At 38.0% G+C, this 15902-nt stretch overlaps 1 protein-coding gene across 1 annotated transcript in view; it reads left to right on the top strand.

The window, feature by feature from the left end:
• LOC133532546 (zinc finger protein 761-like) overlaps positions 1-12961 on the top strand; it is a 110983-nt gene extending 98022 nt beyond the window's left edge. The window contains exons 12-20 of the mRNA XM_061871271.1: positions 2805-2939; positions 3797-3924; positions 4909-4983; positions 5327-5456; positions 6781-6978; positions 10265-10453; positions 11606-11707; positions 12582-12680; positions 12773-12961. Of these exons, the coding sequence (XP_061727255.1) occupies positions 2805-2939; positions 3797-3924; positions 4909-4983; positions 5327-5456; positions 6781-6978; positions 10265-10453; positions 11606-11707; positions 12582-12680; positions 12773-12928 (1212 nt within the window). The 3' untranslated portion in view covers positions 12929-12961. The remainder of the gene's footprint in view (positions 1-2804; positions 2940-3796; positions 3925-4908; positions 4984-5326; positions 5457-6780; positions 6979-10264; positions 10454-11605; positions 11708-12581; positions 12681-12772) is intronic.
• The last annotated feature ends 2941 nt before the right edge of the window (positions 12962-15902 follow it).

The raw sequence follows: 15902 nt of genomic DNA, 5'->3' as shown, positions 1-15902 counted from the left end.
ATGGCCCTGTAATGTAGATAGATAGATAGAATACTCTTTATTGGCACACCTCAGTAAAATATACAGCTTACAGAAAAACATGTGATTAGTGATAGAGGCAGACAACAGGTGGTGTTATCGCTAAAGAGCGATCTCTTCCAGACAGCCTTATGTAATTCGTCTTTTAGCATAGGAAATAAGTTGAAAAACACGTTTGACAAATAAGTCGAGGCAAATATGGAACAATTACAAATCATATACGATTAATTACATTATTCTGCTTTCATAAGTAATAGTTAGACAATAATTAATTTAAAATAGAATAATAATTCAGTTAATTTTATTGTAAAAGCAACATCAACTTACAGCAAGTTTGACATATCCTCGCAGTTTTGAAACATCAACCCAATTTAATTAAACTCTCGTGAGACGTACTAACATTAAACTAATTTTATGGTTTACATTCACGTGTTTTTAGTCACTTCGCGAACCACGGCCTTCATAAACTCTGCTCGCGCTGTTACTGCTTGAGAAAGGAGACCTAGGCTCTCCGAAACATGTTGCTCGAATATCTAGAAACATGTGAGTGTAAACCGTAAAGTTAGTTTAATCACCCCAGTTTGTTTATATTCTAGCTGGACCTAGAGGATATACGCAGAAAAAACTTTCCTTCTAACCAGTTACATAACCTAACTTTATCAGATGTAAAAACCATTGAATGTATTGATATTCACCCAGCAGACATAAAACAAGAACCAATTAATATTGTAGATATAGATAGCATTTTAAAGAAAACTAATTCAAGAACAGAATGTTCAAATGAAAAACATGTCCGTAATATTCCTGGGAATAAACTTACATGTATCAGAAATAGGGTGAGAATAGAGAATGCTATCAAGAAAAAGAAAGAAATAGCAATTGAAGATGACAGTGATGAAAAAGATGATGATATTATTACGGAAACTAAAATTAAAATGGAAATTGAAGATGCTAACTATAGTGATGAAATCAAAAGGGAGCACGAAATTGAAGCTGATAATGATGAAGTAGAAGTCAGTGACGTAAATATTGTTAGGAAAACAAAGAAAAGGCAACAAGAAAAAAATAAAAAGATTGTAGTTAAGAAGAAATTAGAAACGAACAATGTAAAATCTAAAGATACCAAAGTGAGAGAGGTAAACAAGAAAAAAGTAAAAAGGAAGATGAGGAATCCAGAAAATAATTATATGCCCGAGTTTGATTTTGCTAAATTTGAGAGTACACATGCTGTGAAAATTATTACACTGAGTAAAGTAAGTTTTTGATACAAATTTACTTGTTAGTTTTTTTTTTTTTTTTTATATACTACGTTGGTGGCAAACAAGCATACGGCCTGCCTGATGTTAAGCAGTCTCCGTAGCCTATGTACACCTGCAACTCCAGAGGACCACCAAGTTTTACCAAGGATTCTTTGATTGTAATTTGTATATCATATGTTAAGTCTAAGACAAAAATCTTACAAGCGTGTATACTTGCCTTAGGGCCTATTAGGTCACCTATGAAATTGGCGTTTTGTATGGAAAATTTTAACGATATTCGATTTTTCATACAATGAATTTTGTGGATTATTTTGTGATGGCATTTTCAAACCAAACTAATTTTTGCCAGTAATCTGAGTCATTTTTAAGGCACATTTTCTATCTCATTTTTTTTAATCTGTCCCGTCAGAAAAATATAAGTCATTGAAATACTCCAGCCGGCAGCACATGAAAAGAGCTGTTTTCAGGGCGGTATTCTGAATACATAAAACAATAAAAGTAGCAAATAATTGTATGTAAAATCGTTGTTATGTAGCGCACTAATGAAATAAAAAAATACTTCGAAGTTACTATTAAAATAAATAAACTATGACATGACTAATACTTATGAACAAAAACGCCAATTTCGTAGGTAATGACCCAATATTTACATATTGATTAGTGTTTAGTACGAGTTAATACATTTGCTACTAAACGTAAGTACTATCTCGGACGGTCGATGTTTGAAATGACATTGATATGTCACAGTTTCAATTGTTTGGTTGAGTTAAATGTAATGCCCGTATTACAACAACGCTACATGCAACATTTAATTACTTTTTATAAAAATAAAAATAATATTAAAAATAGTTTCTTTTTCGGAAAATTAACAATGCCGTGTAGCAGTGTTGTCACATCTACCAACTTTTCGGTAGATCTACCTATTTTGCCTGCGTTCTACCTATCTACCTATTTTCAAAATGGTACAATTGTAAGCAATTCTCAATACATGTGACGGAACATTACTTAATTTCTACCCAATTTAGATTCGATTTAATGAAAACTTGCCAAAGAAACAGATTATACAAGCAGGTTTAATACCTACAAACAATGGAAATCCTAACTTTTGTTTCAATTTCTTTAATAAACACGTGTACTAACGTCACGATATTAAACACTTATAAATAATTCAAAACATTTTATACACATTTTTAACCATAAAATGTACTTCTATTGAGTGGTAGATGTACCTATTTTTCATTTTAAACTCCACCCATTTCTACCTATTTTTGCACCCTGTTCTACCATTTCGCCAAAATTGTATGTGACAACAGTGCCGTGTAGTCTCCTTAAACGTACATACAAATACCCCGAAATTAATGGAATTCAATCAAAACACGGCGTATAAACCCAAACCTTCAAGAATCACTCTATTGCAAGGTGAAAACCGCATAAAAATCCGTTCAGTAGTTTTTGAGTTTATTGTCAACATACAGACAGACGCGGGGGACTTTGTTTTATAAGGTGTAGTGATGTTGTCACTTGCAGGAAGAGCAACTGGAAGAGATCGCCGCCCGCAAGAAGTCGCAGAACTATGTGGAGTCGCGGTTTCAGTGCGAGACTTGTGGGAAGGGGTTTAACGCGGAGGCCGCTTTTAACAACCATCTAGCGAGGCATAGCCCGGTGAGTAATTTAAAATGCTAACTATTTGTATATTTATAGGCTTTTCAAACAAAGATAAGGCAAAGAGAATTTGAAATAGAGGTGGATTGTCAAAGAAAATTTTGTAGCTACAGTAAATTTACTGCCATCTTTCGACACGTTATTAAAACTTAGAACGCCATTTGATTTTGATCCTTATTCTTTCACTGATATTTGTTAAATATCAAACAGTGGCGTCATCTTACCGGGCATCGGCTAAAGCTTGTGGCGCTATCTCTCGAAACGATGCCGCCATACCTTTAGCCTGTGATCTATTCATATTATACTAATAATTCCAACACTTTGATTAACTTGTACCAAAAACAGGTCGTAAATGTTAATAGGGTTGTTTCCAATTTTTTGAAACGCTTGTATTACGTTCTATATTAACTAAAAGTTGCCCTAAAATTCAACTTTTATACTAAAAACGGCTTTAAATATGTTAAATTAACAAAATATATTTTGACAGATACTTTCGCGCCCAAAACGCTCTTAGAAAATTGTGTGACGTCACAGTTTACGGTTTGACACAACTTCATACACACGTAGAAGATACGAACTGTCAACTGACATTTGTCATTTGTTGTTTATCACCTAACTGTCAACAGTGTCAATCCGAGAGTTGTGACGTCATCAGAATCTTCAAAGACGTTTCGAGTTTGGTCCCGTGACGTGTGCCAAAAGATATTTTAAATTCAATATTTACAAAAATATGTTCATTACAGGTCCCCTAAAAGTAGCTTAACATGTTCTTATAATCCAAAAGAATTTATTGGGATACAATTCTGCCCTAAGATTTGTAGATGGAAACAACCCTATTCTTGACTCGTTTAATTCAGAGCGAGGGCGAGTTCGCGTGCGAGATCTGCGCGATACGCTACAAGAAGAAATACCGATGGCAGGTGCACCAGGACGTGCACCGACTCAAGTTTGTTTGCAATGAGTGCAACTACGTGTCTAGAGACAGGTTAGTTTCATAGATGACATATGTTGCAGGTGTATGGTTTCCCGCTTCTGTGAAACAATATTGGGAGATAAGATAATTGTTATATTGAGATTTTTTCACACCGATGACTAGAGAGGACGGGAAACGAAGGGTTGCAGGCCAAATAGATATAGACGGCCGAGCGTAGCGAATAAGGATACGCGGCCGGCAACCCCGTATCTCGCCGATATTTGTATAGTGCGTTTCTCAAACTTGCAATTTATTATTTATTTATTTAATCTTTATTGCACAAAAGAAAACCTTATAGTACAAAAGGCGGACTTAATGCCATGAGGCATTCTCTACCAGTCAACCTTTAGGCAAAGCAGAGAGATTGTGGGCGGTGCTACTTTAACAGCAACAACCAAATATAATACAATAACATACCATACATACATAATACATACATACATAAATATACATACTTATATTTCTTATAATATATACATAAATAACGACAAAACATATAGAGCTTACCCATACATTATTATTTTTTCATTCTGCTAGCAAAGAGAGCCCGTAAGGATTTAAATAAAAATAGGATGATGATGATTGTTTTATGTCCTACGGCCCGATACAAACTTTATGATACGTCAAACATTTGCTAAAGATACGACATGGATTAGATATGTCAGTGTCAAAAGTGATGTTTCACGCTCTTTTTTCCTTTTTTTCTCTAATTTGTTTTTTTTTATTACTTTAGGGTTTTCTAAAGGGAACAAAAACTTTGATTATTTTTATTATTAAAAACCTATAAACAAAATTCTGCCATTATGCTTGTATTTTCCCTTTTTTGTTTTTTTTTTTATTATTATTTCAGGGTTTCCTAAAGGGGAACGAAAATTTGATTATTTTTGGGCTACGACGCACGGTTTAGGAGATACAGCGCTATAAACATTTTTTTTATAGGAAATCAGAAATCTATTGTCAATCATAAATACTTAACGTTATTCATTATCTGTGCAGGGGGCAAGCTAAGAGACATTACGACATGCACGCGGGCAAGACGTACAAGTGCCAGCACTGCGAGAAGAGTTTCAAGTAAGTTTAGTGTGTATTATTTTCTCTTATTTTTTTATTTAACAAACAATAATGCCAATATTACGGTAAGGGAGAAGCGACTATCCACAGCTTGTTAGTTTGAGTAACGTAGGCGAATGGGCCCGTGACAAATTACAAAAAAAAAATGCTCACAACATACCAAAAACAACCTTCGTCATTTAGTCCGGTTATTTATTTTCTGCTAAGCTTAGGTATGTAATAAAAAATGCCTTATTAATAAAAAATAATAGCAACCATTACGTTCAGATTTGGTATAATTAAACTTGCTTTTAGGGTTCGACAGACGCTTATAAAAATCGGCGTTATTATTATTTTTCAACAGTAAGATGACGTCATATTTGACGCACATACGCGTGGTGCACCCGGCGCAGTGCGCCGCGTGCGACGTGTGCGGGGAGACGTTCGTGGGGGAGAACGGATTGAGGATGCACAAGAACAGGGCGCATGCCGAGGTATGTAGCATGAGCGAGACGGCCATATTTCCGTCTCGTTCAATAGTCAATTTCCCCTCGGTAAGATGACGTATAGTCGTTCGATGTGTAGCTGGCCCCGAGCGGCTAATCCTTTGTCTATTGTTCAGTAAAACCGCACGTGCTACTACTGCATAAAAAAGGGTCGTATATTCTAATTGGCACCTGACCGCGGGCTAGTTCAACGCTCAAAAAAAAAACACCTACACGGTGCTTTCTCCGATAACGTGTCTTTGTTACGCATCTTGATGACACATTTTGACGTGTTTTTTTTTTTTTAAAACACCTTTAAAAAATAAGTCACGGCAAATATGTAACAATTATAAATCATATACGATCATTTACATTATTTTGTTTTCATAAATAATAGTTACTGATTTTCAAAAAGCGTTTTTCATTAATAAGACATGTTAAGATTGTTTACCTATTATTATATTATAGCCAAGTCCCACATTCGCACTAAATTTGGAATTGTATTTATGGCTCCCGCAAAATACCGTAAAACTGAGTTACTCTGAACCATTTTTTATATTAAATATGGCACTTACTGAGCAGAAAAAAATATATATCAATCCACAACATATTAGAAATGATATGGTTTTTCTGAAAATCTATTTTAATTTAAATAAGTGAAGAAAAAATATCTTGACGTCACCCCTATTTTTTTCAGTTGTAACCTTATTACTACTGCAACTTTTATCGAAAATATATGAAACTTTATAATCTTTCTCACATCATCATCATCATTTAAGAGCATGGCTCTTGTCGGTGGAGTAGACGCCAGTTTTCGCGGTCCACGGCCAAGTTCTTTAGGTCTTTAAAATGATTTGGTTTGCTTTCTTTTTACAAATTCATAAAACTGGGCCTCAATTCCTAAAAAAATAAGCCTTAATCCCGCCTAAGTTCCTGCCTTTAGCCCGCTCTCGTCCGTATAGTCAGTGCGGGGCAAGTCGTGTTGCTAGAAGGACCTGTGCCGCGTTGCGCGCGCGAGGAAGCGAAATTGTATTTCGAACGCATAGTTCTGCCCGCGCGATCTTTTGCAGCGGGTGGAGCGGTGAGGGGTATGAGTTGCGTCCAAACGCGCGAGGCCGTTGGCGTCGGTTGCAGCCTTAATAGAAAACAAAATTACTATAAAATATAAAACCCACAAAATGTAATTACTTTTTGTTGACATATCTTTTTTTTAAACCTTGCGTCAAGGGCCTTTTCTGTGTGCCTATGGAACTTGCATTTGTATCGTTCTTTCTAATTGTCATTAAATTTGTTTCCGCCCGGCTATCATATGAATCTAAAGATTTATTTTCAGAAATCGCAACAATTTAAGTGTACGACGTGCTCCGCAAATTTTGTCAGTTTAGAAGCGCTGAACAGACACACAGACACGGCCGCCGAGCACGGCGACCTGCGGCCGTGCGAGCAGTGCGGCGAGAACTGTGCGAGCGAGGACGCGCTACGGGAACATGTCAAAGAGACACATCCTAAGGAAACACATCGGTGTGAGGAGGTGAGTAGGTATCTATTTTTCAGTGAAATATAGAAGAAATATGAGTATATGTAGCCAAGTTAAAATCATGTTCATGGTTAATCGATATGTCGGGCGATCGTAAAGTTCCTGTGTAATGTTTTGACGGCCACATTAAACCACTATATAGGTAGAATAGGTTCCTCAGGTTGCTTCAGATGCTCGAAGGGCAAACTGTCCAGAAATAGGAGCGAGGCTCCGTCGACTCAGGGAACGAGACAATGATTTTCATGATTCACGATATGCCTAAGAATTTCATGATAATACCCGAATTAATTTTTTTAACTATCTATATTATTGAAGTAGTTACGTTGTGTATGATAGATATTTGGTATCTTCATGTCACGGATCTGGCGAATGCTTCGCTAGACGCTCTTCGCGAGCCATTTGCTGAGGTTTCTAATTACTTACGTATATAGCCGCTTTTTAAACGACACAACAATGTGTGTCGTGTTATAAGCAACAGGTTTGCTACGCACTCAATACCGGAACCCACCGCTCGCACAAAAGAAACCATTGATTTTGTTTAACAGATTCTTCAGATCTGGGAGGGTCGCCATGTTAGATGGGGCGTTAAAGGATAACTATCTGGTTTTGAGTATACGTTTATTGTATATTAATAGTACATTACTATAGAGGCCGGCAACCCCGTTTCTCGCCGAGATATGTATAGTGCTTTTCTCAAACTTGCAATTAAAACAAAAAATTGTAGTCAATTTGTTTTGTGGCGACCTACTCGGCTCGCCACTCTACCAGCGGTATACAATCCGTAAGTCCGCGCGCCTGCGCGATGCGCCACCGCCGTTGCTTAGCAACGAATATGCACAACAAATCACCGTACCAAGCTTACTGAAGCTAGTTGATGGTTGAATGCCAAGACGTTGTGTCACAATTTGACGTTAAAAACAAAAGAAGGTTGCTTTACAGTCCTAGGTGTGTAAGGCAGTATGAAATTCCTTTACATATCATCTTCACTCATCGCACCTGATATGTAGTATTTCCGGACCTAATTTTACGTAAGTCATGTCATCATTTCGTAGAAAGTTTGAGAAAATGACAATTACATGCCGTTATATAGTCTACACTACAAGGGTCTCAGGCGTAAAAATCATTTGAGAAAAATTGTACTATACAGTCCCCATTCAGATATATCGGAGCGGCCGAGGTGCTCACAAATATCTGAACACGCCTCTATTGTCAAGGCGTTAGAGTACGTGTTCAGATATTTTAAACACCCCAGCCGCTCCGATATGTCTGATGGCGACTTCCTTTTGTAATAACTGCATACGATTCGTGCCATACGCGATGACGCGCGGATTTGTCAAATCTAACCTTTGATAATATTACAATACAAGTCAAGGCGCGCGTCGTCGTGAATGACACGATCTATACATAATTATTATTATTATTATCTTGTAATCGGTCTTATTCCCAAAGAAATATTTTCAGGTAAGATTACGTTTTGACCGAGCGAATGTTTTCAATTTTCATATGTCTGGTTGTTCCCTTCTAAGGGTCGCATTTCTGAACTCTTCTTCCTCGCGTTGTCGCGGCATTATGCCACGGCTCATGGGAGCCTGGGGTCCGCTTGACAACTAATCCCAAGATTTGGCGTAGGCACTAGTTTTTACGAAAGCGTCTGCCATCTGACCTTCCAACCCAGAGGGTAAACTAGGCTTTATTGGGGTTAGTCCGGTTTCCGGTCCGGTTAGCTATTGGTAAATATCAAATGATATTTCGTACATAAGTTCCTAAAAACTCATTGGTACGAACCGGGGTTTGAACCCGCGACCTCCGGATTGCAAGTCGCACGCTCTTACCGCTAGGTCACCAGCGCTTCTGAACCGATTCTTATCAAATTTTGTGAGCAGTAGGGCTAAGATGGTCAGCTGTTTATCATTTGTCACCATGCCTGTCACGTTCTAACAAGTATGTAAACGCGATAGTGACGGGTATAGTGACAGGTGATAAAAATGGATCCATGCTGCCACCGCAGGTTCGATATAGGGAGCGTGCATGAACTGTAGGAGGCAGCACGGGAGCCGTCATATTTTTGGCGCGAGGCGTAAATGTGATGTTTATTGTTCCGATGTAGCCCTCAAGATGGCAGAACCTACTATGCACAAGAAAACACGTGACGTGTAAATGTACATGCTTATAGTTCTGATTCAGGCCACAAGATGGCAGACCCTCCAACGCGCACGCTCCCTATTTATATAGATTTTTTTGTCAATTGACTGTTTTTGTTTTTCAAAATGGTATAGTGGCAATACAATACAGATCCTTTAAACGAGCAATTCTTGTATATTTATGTATTTCGGGGATCTTGGAAACGGCTCTAACGATTTCCGTGAAATTTGCTATACGGGGGTTTTTAAGTCTCTCAGATTTTTTCTTTATTGCTCACATATAATATAAAAAAAAAACACGACGTACAAATTACAAATTGAACATATAATTTAAATTATGGTCGACAACAGGCGGTCTAGCTTCCGCTTAAGTGCGATCTCTTCCAGACAACCTTAGGGTAGGTAGTTGAGATGAAGCAAAAAAACCCGGACAAGTGCGAGTCGTACTCGCCCACCGAGGGTTCCGTACTTTTTAGTATTTCCCTCGGTATTAAATAGCGGCAACAGAAATACATCATCTGGGATTTCAACTGTCTAGCTATCACGGTTCATGAGATATAGCCTAGTGACAGACAGACAGACAGACAGACAGACAGACAGACGGACGGACAGCGGAGTCTTTGTAAGGTCCCGTTTTACCCTTTAGGTACGGAACACTAAAAACAAGTAATGTGACTAATTTTAGTTGTTACAAGTAATGGGGGTCCGTGAGATCTACGGTTCAGAAAGAACAGTTTTCGTGAAATTAAATTGACATTTCCAAGCCCTTTTTTGCAGTGAAAACTTCTTTAGCGGCGCTGTGCGCTTTTTGTGATGGGGAAAAAATGTTAAACTCGCGACGGGTTACGTGACCGACAGATTCGTCAGATTGAAAATTCGTAAGACGGACACGTGACCTGATCGAAAAACTGTTACAATGTCATTGAAGCCAGTAGACCGCAATAAATGAATATTGTATGTTACCACATAAATGATAGTACTTTTATACTGATAATTAAAGCAATTAGTGCAAAATTATTCCCTAACCATTCCAAAATATCAAAAATGCACAACGTTAATATTCAAGTTTTCACTTCTGCCGGCACTCCCGGAGTACAACCCGTTGTTTGTTTTTAATTTTTCTTTTTAAATATCTGCAGTGCGACATGACATTCCCCGACGCGACGGCCCTCGGGGTCCACACTAAACGCAAGCACCTCAACCAGCGTCCGTCCACCGCGGCGGACAGGCTGTACAACAGGAAGGTGGCCGCGCGCCGCCGCGCCGCGCTGCGCGGGGCGCCGCCCAGGGGGCAGGTCGTGTGCGAGCAGTGCGGACAGATCATGCCGGTAATGTTATACTAACTAGTTATACCTTAGTGTCCTCATATAGTAGTATACTCTGAACCGGCGTCCGTTCACCCGGCAGGGCACCCAAGGGGCAGGTGGTGTGTGAGCAGTGCGGACAGATCATGCCGGTAATGTTATACTAACTAGTTATACCTTAGTGTCCTCATATAGTAGTATACTCTCAACCAGCGTCCGTCCACCCGGCAGGGCACCCGAGGGGCAGGTGGTGTGTGAGCAGTGCGGACAGATCATGCCGGTAATATTATATGTATTTATTTATTTAAATTGTATTGCAAAAAATATGTACAAAAATGTACAAATGGCGGACATAGTGCCAAATGGGGTCCATATTGGGTTTCATAAAAATTAAATCATATCTTTGATACATAACAACTTATGTTATAATCATCATTGCGTCATCAAATGAAAAGTCATATATTCGATGACATACATAGCAGTTGTCATATATTTTTTGTGCATACCTAACGAACCTAACCTAAAATATTATGCGAATTAAATTTATGACTATAAAAATTATAACATAACTCATTTATGACAAAAACCCAGTTATCCTCTGGAACAACTCTATCTAAAGATTTTTATGACTTACAATTTTATGCATAGTGTTTTGACAATGAAAAATATGACGAAAGTTATGCGACCAGAGGGAGTCCCTGTCAAATGGCATTCTCGACCAGTCAACGATAGGTTCAAACATAGATACATACAATAGGGAGAATTACTGCAATGTTCTACCGCCGGAGTGCAGCACTAGCACCTTTCGTAAACCATAGAGTAACTTATACATACCGTGCCTTAAACTGTTTTTGACAGGTTTTCACAGATAATAAAATATGACATTGATGCATCAAGGCGGTTTGTTTACAAAGTCGAAATTTAGTTATCTGCCTCCTCATCGCTCGAATTTGCAAGAGTGATAGAGAGGTTAGATAACGAAATTTAGATTTTCTTGTTTCGCGGTAGACCCTCAGATTGTGATAGTGGCGCCCCCTACGCAGAGTTTCGCGAAATATTCCCTATTAGTGCAAAGATAAAAAAAAATTAAAAAGAAAGGCAAACTAAACTTATGTCTAAATTATATATTTGTCGAGTATACTATAATATATATTTAATAATTAAATTATCCAACAGAATGCTACCCTGCTGCGGTATCACCAACGTCGACATGACGGCGTGAAGCCGTTCGCCTGCAGCCAATGCCCGAAGACCTTCTACTATAAAACGTCGTTGGATGTAAGTACTGAGGTACACATATCGCAGGTGTAGGATTTCTCGCCCGCGTTCAAGGAGTTCTAGCTTCAACTTTTTTGTGTTGTTAGTCTATCCCGTTGTGTAAGGGATCATAGTGGTACAGTTTACTTTTTGAAAAAATATATTGTTCTACTAACCTGCTTAGTAGATGCTTTATTATGGAAATGCCGTATAAATACAGCAAACACGTATGTTTACTACACATACCGCAGGTGTAGGATTTGTCACCCGCGTTCAAGGAGTTGTATCTTCAACTTTTTTGTGTTGTTATTCTATCCCGTTGTGTAAAGGATCATAGTGGTGCAATTTGTTAGAAAAAATGTTATATATGGTTCTACTAACCTGCTTAGTAGATGGTTTATTATGGAAATGCCGTTTAAATACAGCAAAAACGCACGTGTGGTCGATTTAAATTCCATAAAATTAGGGTTTTTAGAGTTGTCTAGGGAAACGTAACAAGTGACAAAAAGGTAGATTCACCCAAGTAAACAATATCTGCCGAAATTTTGTAGTGTTTTGTTATACGACGACATATTTTGAGATATTAGGAATTTACGTGCCTTTATCGAAAATTTAAAGGGCCATATTTACTGTAAAACGTTGTACGATACATGTGCGAATAGATAATTAGCACCTCGTGTCGATTTAAAATGTATTATATGAGATCACAACCATTCAAGGCTATAAGGTTTATTTTTATGACAAAAATGTATTTGTGTGTATATATAAAGCTTATATGTGTATAGCGCCATCTATACACATATAAGCTTTGATAGCTTATCAAATAATTAGCTTAGCATATTCGGCACGCAAATTTGTGTTAGAATTCACACACTCATGCTCAATGATTTTTTAGGTACATATACTGACACACACAGGAGAGAGACCGTTCCAGTGTCCGGAGTGTCCGCTCGCCTTCGTACTGAAAGGGCACCTCAAGCGGCATCATAAGACTGTAAGTACTGCCTTAAGTGTGTGTGTATGTGCATGTGTTGACTAGCAGTCACATAAATTACTATACTACTAATCGGCTACTTTATTATCTAGGCGCACCAAGGAATCCGCGACAACATCCCGTGCTCCATCTGTGGACGAGTGTTCTCCACGAAGTCCGCGCTCACCACGCACGTCAACTCCGTGCACCACGGGCAGCCGTGGCCCAAGAGGGACCGGAGCAAGCGGAAAACTAAGACGAGTGCTTAATGAATCAATTAAATACATTATGAATTAATTGAATTGGTGTTTTTTTTTCTACCAATTGAGTTAAGTACGCACGTCAACTCCGTGCACCACGGGCAGCCGTGGCCGAAGAGTAACCGGAGCAAGCGGAAAACTAAGACGAGTGCTTAATGAATCAATTAAATACATTATTAATTAATTAAATTGCAGTTTTTATCTACCAAGTCCGCGTTGAGCACGCACGACAACTTTGTGCATCACGGGCAGCCGTGGCCCAAGAGAGACCGGAGCAAGCGGAAAACTAAGACGAGCGCTTAATGAATCAATTAAATACATTATGAACTAATTAAACTGTAGTTTTTATCTAGCAAGTCCGTGCTCACCACGCACGTCAACTCCGTGCACCACGGGCAGGCAATATTTCATTTGACCTATTAAAAAGCCGTTTAAAATATTTTTACATAATTTTCAATCGTGGCTGAATGCCGAATAGGTCTGTGCTTTCGATGCCTCTATACTTAATCAAATGGATAAGATTTTGTGACGCAAAGTTTGGAGTAGGTAGACACCAAGTTCCCTCGAGACGATCTGATTAAAAGTGAAGCTAATTAAATGACAATTATTAGATTAGATTAGATTAGATTAGATATTTATTTGTAAAGTCATGTACATAAGATGTTATTACAGTTATACAGTAAGCTTCCATGACACCCTGTCAGGGCACACAAATTGTCTTATATCTAGCTTAATACTAAATTACAGGCTATGCATGCTATTATTATGTAGTATTTGAATTAATGTAGGTAAAATTAAAAATGAGTCAAAGCAAAAGTTAAATTGAATGGCAATGTTTGGTTAATGACAAATTTTGATAGTGACCTTCTCTTATAATGCGACTAGGTTTCATCATTTAGGAACTCCTCCACTGAGTAGTAGCATTTATGTATGAGAAAAGTTTTTAATTTTTTGTGAAACTGTTTTTCATTTGGTTCCAATTTGATCGCATCGGGTATTTTGTTTACGACTCGGATACATACGAAATGGGGCCCGTTTCTATACATGGCTAATTTGGCGTTTGGTATTTTTAGTTTGTTTCTATACTGGCTCCTAGTTTTGTATGTATCTAGTTTAGCTTCAAATAGATCGGGGTTTTTCCTAGCAAAGATAACGGCCTCCATTATGTATATTGCTGGAAGTGTAAGTAGCTCATATTGCCTGAAAAAGGGACGGCAACTATTTGGGATCCGTATATTTGCCAAAATTCGTATACATTTCTTTTGCAGAACAAAAAGGTCGTGTGCATCAGTGCTGGCTCCCCATAAGACCACACCATATCGGAGACTGGAATATATGTACGCGTAGTATACGGATAGTGCAGATTCAAAATCCGCATTTAACTTTATCACGTTAAGTGCATAGATAAACTTTGTTAGTTTTGTCTTCGTGTTTTGTACGTGGGCCTTCCAGTCTACTCCGGAATCAATGAATACTCCTAGTAATTTAAATTCTGTGACTTCTTCTATATAATTACTTTCTTTCTATATAATTCTGGGCTAAGATGGTTGGCTCTTTATCATTTGTCACCATGCCTGTCACGTTCTAACAAGTATGTAAGCGCGAAAGTGACGGACATAGTGACAAGTGATAAAAGTGGAACCATGATGCCGCCGCAGGGTGTTATTTATGTATAAGTTTAACTCTAGAGGTTTTTTCTGCTTAGGTTTAAATTGTATGATTTTCGTTTTTTTTATATTTACTTCAAGGTTGTGGTATTCTAGCCATGTTCTAACTGTGTCGAAGGTAGAAATAAGTTGGGAGTTACATTCTGTGCTATTAGTAGCGCTGAATAAAAGGGAGACGTCGTCGGCAAATATTACACAAGTTATATTAGGATCTAAAACTTTTGGAAAATCGTTTATGTACGCTAGAAATAGGGTACATGCTAAAATACTTCCTTGTGGCAGGGAACAAGTGGTACGGCGTCTCTGTGAGGCGATATCAGTCACTTCTCGGGCTTCGTGATTATAGTGGTCTATGTGTACATATTGTTCACGATTTTTTAGGTAGGATTTGAACCAGCTGTGAGTCGTACCGCGTATTCCCATTTCATACAGCTTTGAGAGGAGTATTTCGTGGGACACTTTATCGTATGCTTTGGTCATATCCAGAAGTAATCCAATACTGTATTTCTTTTCATCAATGTGCTCTAAAATCTTTCTAATGTATTTAAATATTGCTAAAGTTGTTGAGTGATGTTTTCTGAATCCGTGCTGATTTTTATCCAATATTTTGTATTTTTCGAGGAACCTATATACACGATTGAACATTGCTTTTTCAAAAATTTTTGAAATAGCCGGTAGTAGTGCGATGGGACGGTATTGATTCGGATTTGTTGCCCTGCCACCTGGTTTTAAAATTGGTATTATTTTAGAAATTTTTAGCTGGTCTGGGAATGTGCCATTTTCGAACGACTGATTTATTAATTGTGTTAAGGGCGATGCTAATTCATTTGCGCACAGTTTTATTAACGCCGGCGGTAATTCGTCTGTACCGAAACTCCTTTTGTTCTTAAGCTGTTTAATTAATTTTAGTGTTTCGTATTCGGTAATTGGACTGAGGAATATAGAGTTAGTGACAAAGGTGAGGGCAGGACGGGTGGGTGGCGGCGCGGGCGCGTCTATGCAACCCGCGCATACGGCGTCGAGCGGCGATGATTCACCCACCGATGCAAAGTGCTCGTTAATAGCATCGGCTACTAAATTGGGCGATTCTAAAATTCTATCGTCAATTTGTAAAGACATGTTTTTGTATCGTCGTTCGTTATTTTTTTCGCGTGATGTTATTTATTATGCTCCACATGGTTTTTGTTTTGTTATTCGTTTTTTTAATTTGTTTTGCGTAATTAATTTTACTGGATTTTCTTATACACCTTTTCAGCATTTTTTCATATTTTTTATAGAAATCATGAATAATCTCGTTTTTTGTCGTGTTAACGAAA

Source organism: Cydia pomonella, chromosome 27, assembly GCF_033807575.1.
Source record: "Cydia pomonella isolate Wapato2018A chromosome 27, ilCydPomo1, whole genome shotgun sequence".
NCBI lineage: Eukaryota > Metazoa > Arthropoda > Insecta > Lepidoptera > Tortricidae > Cydia > Cydia pomonella.
The sequence above is the reverse complement of the archived record's forward strand: the minus strand, read 5'-3'. Positions and strand labels throughout refer to the sequence as shown.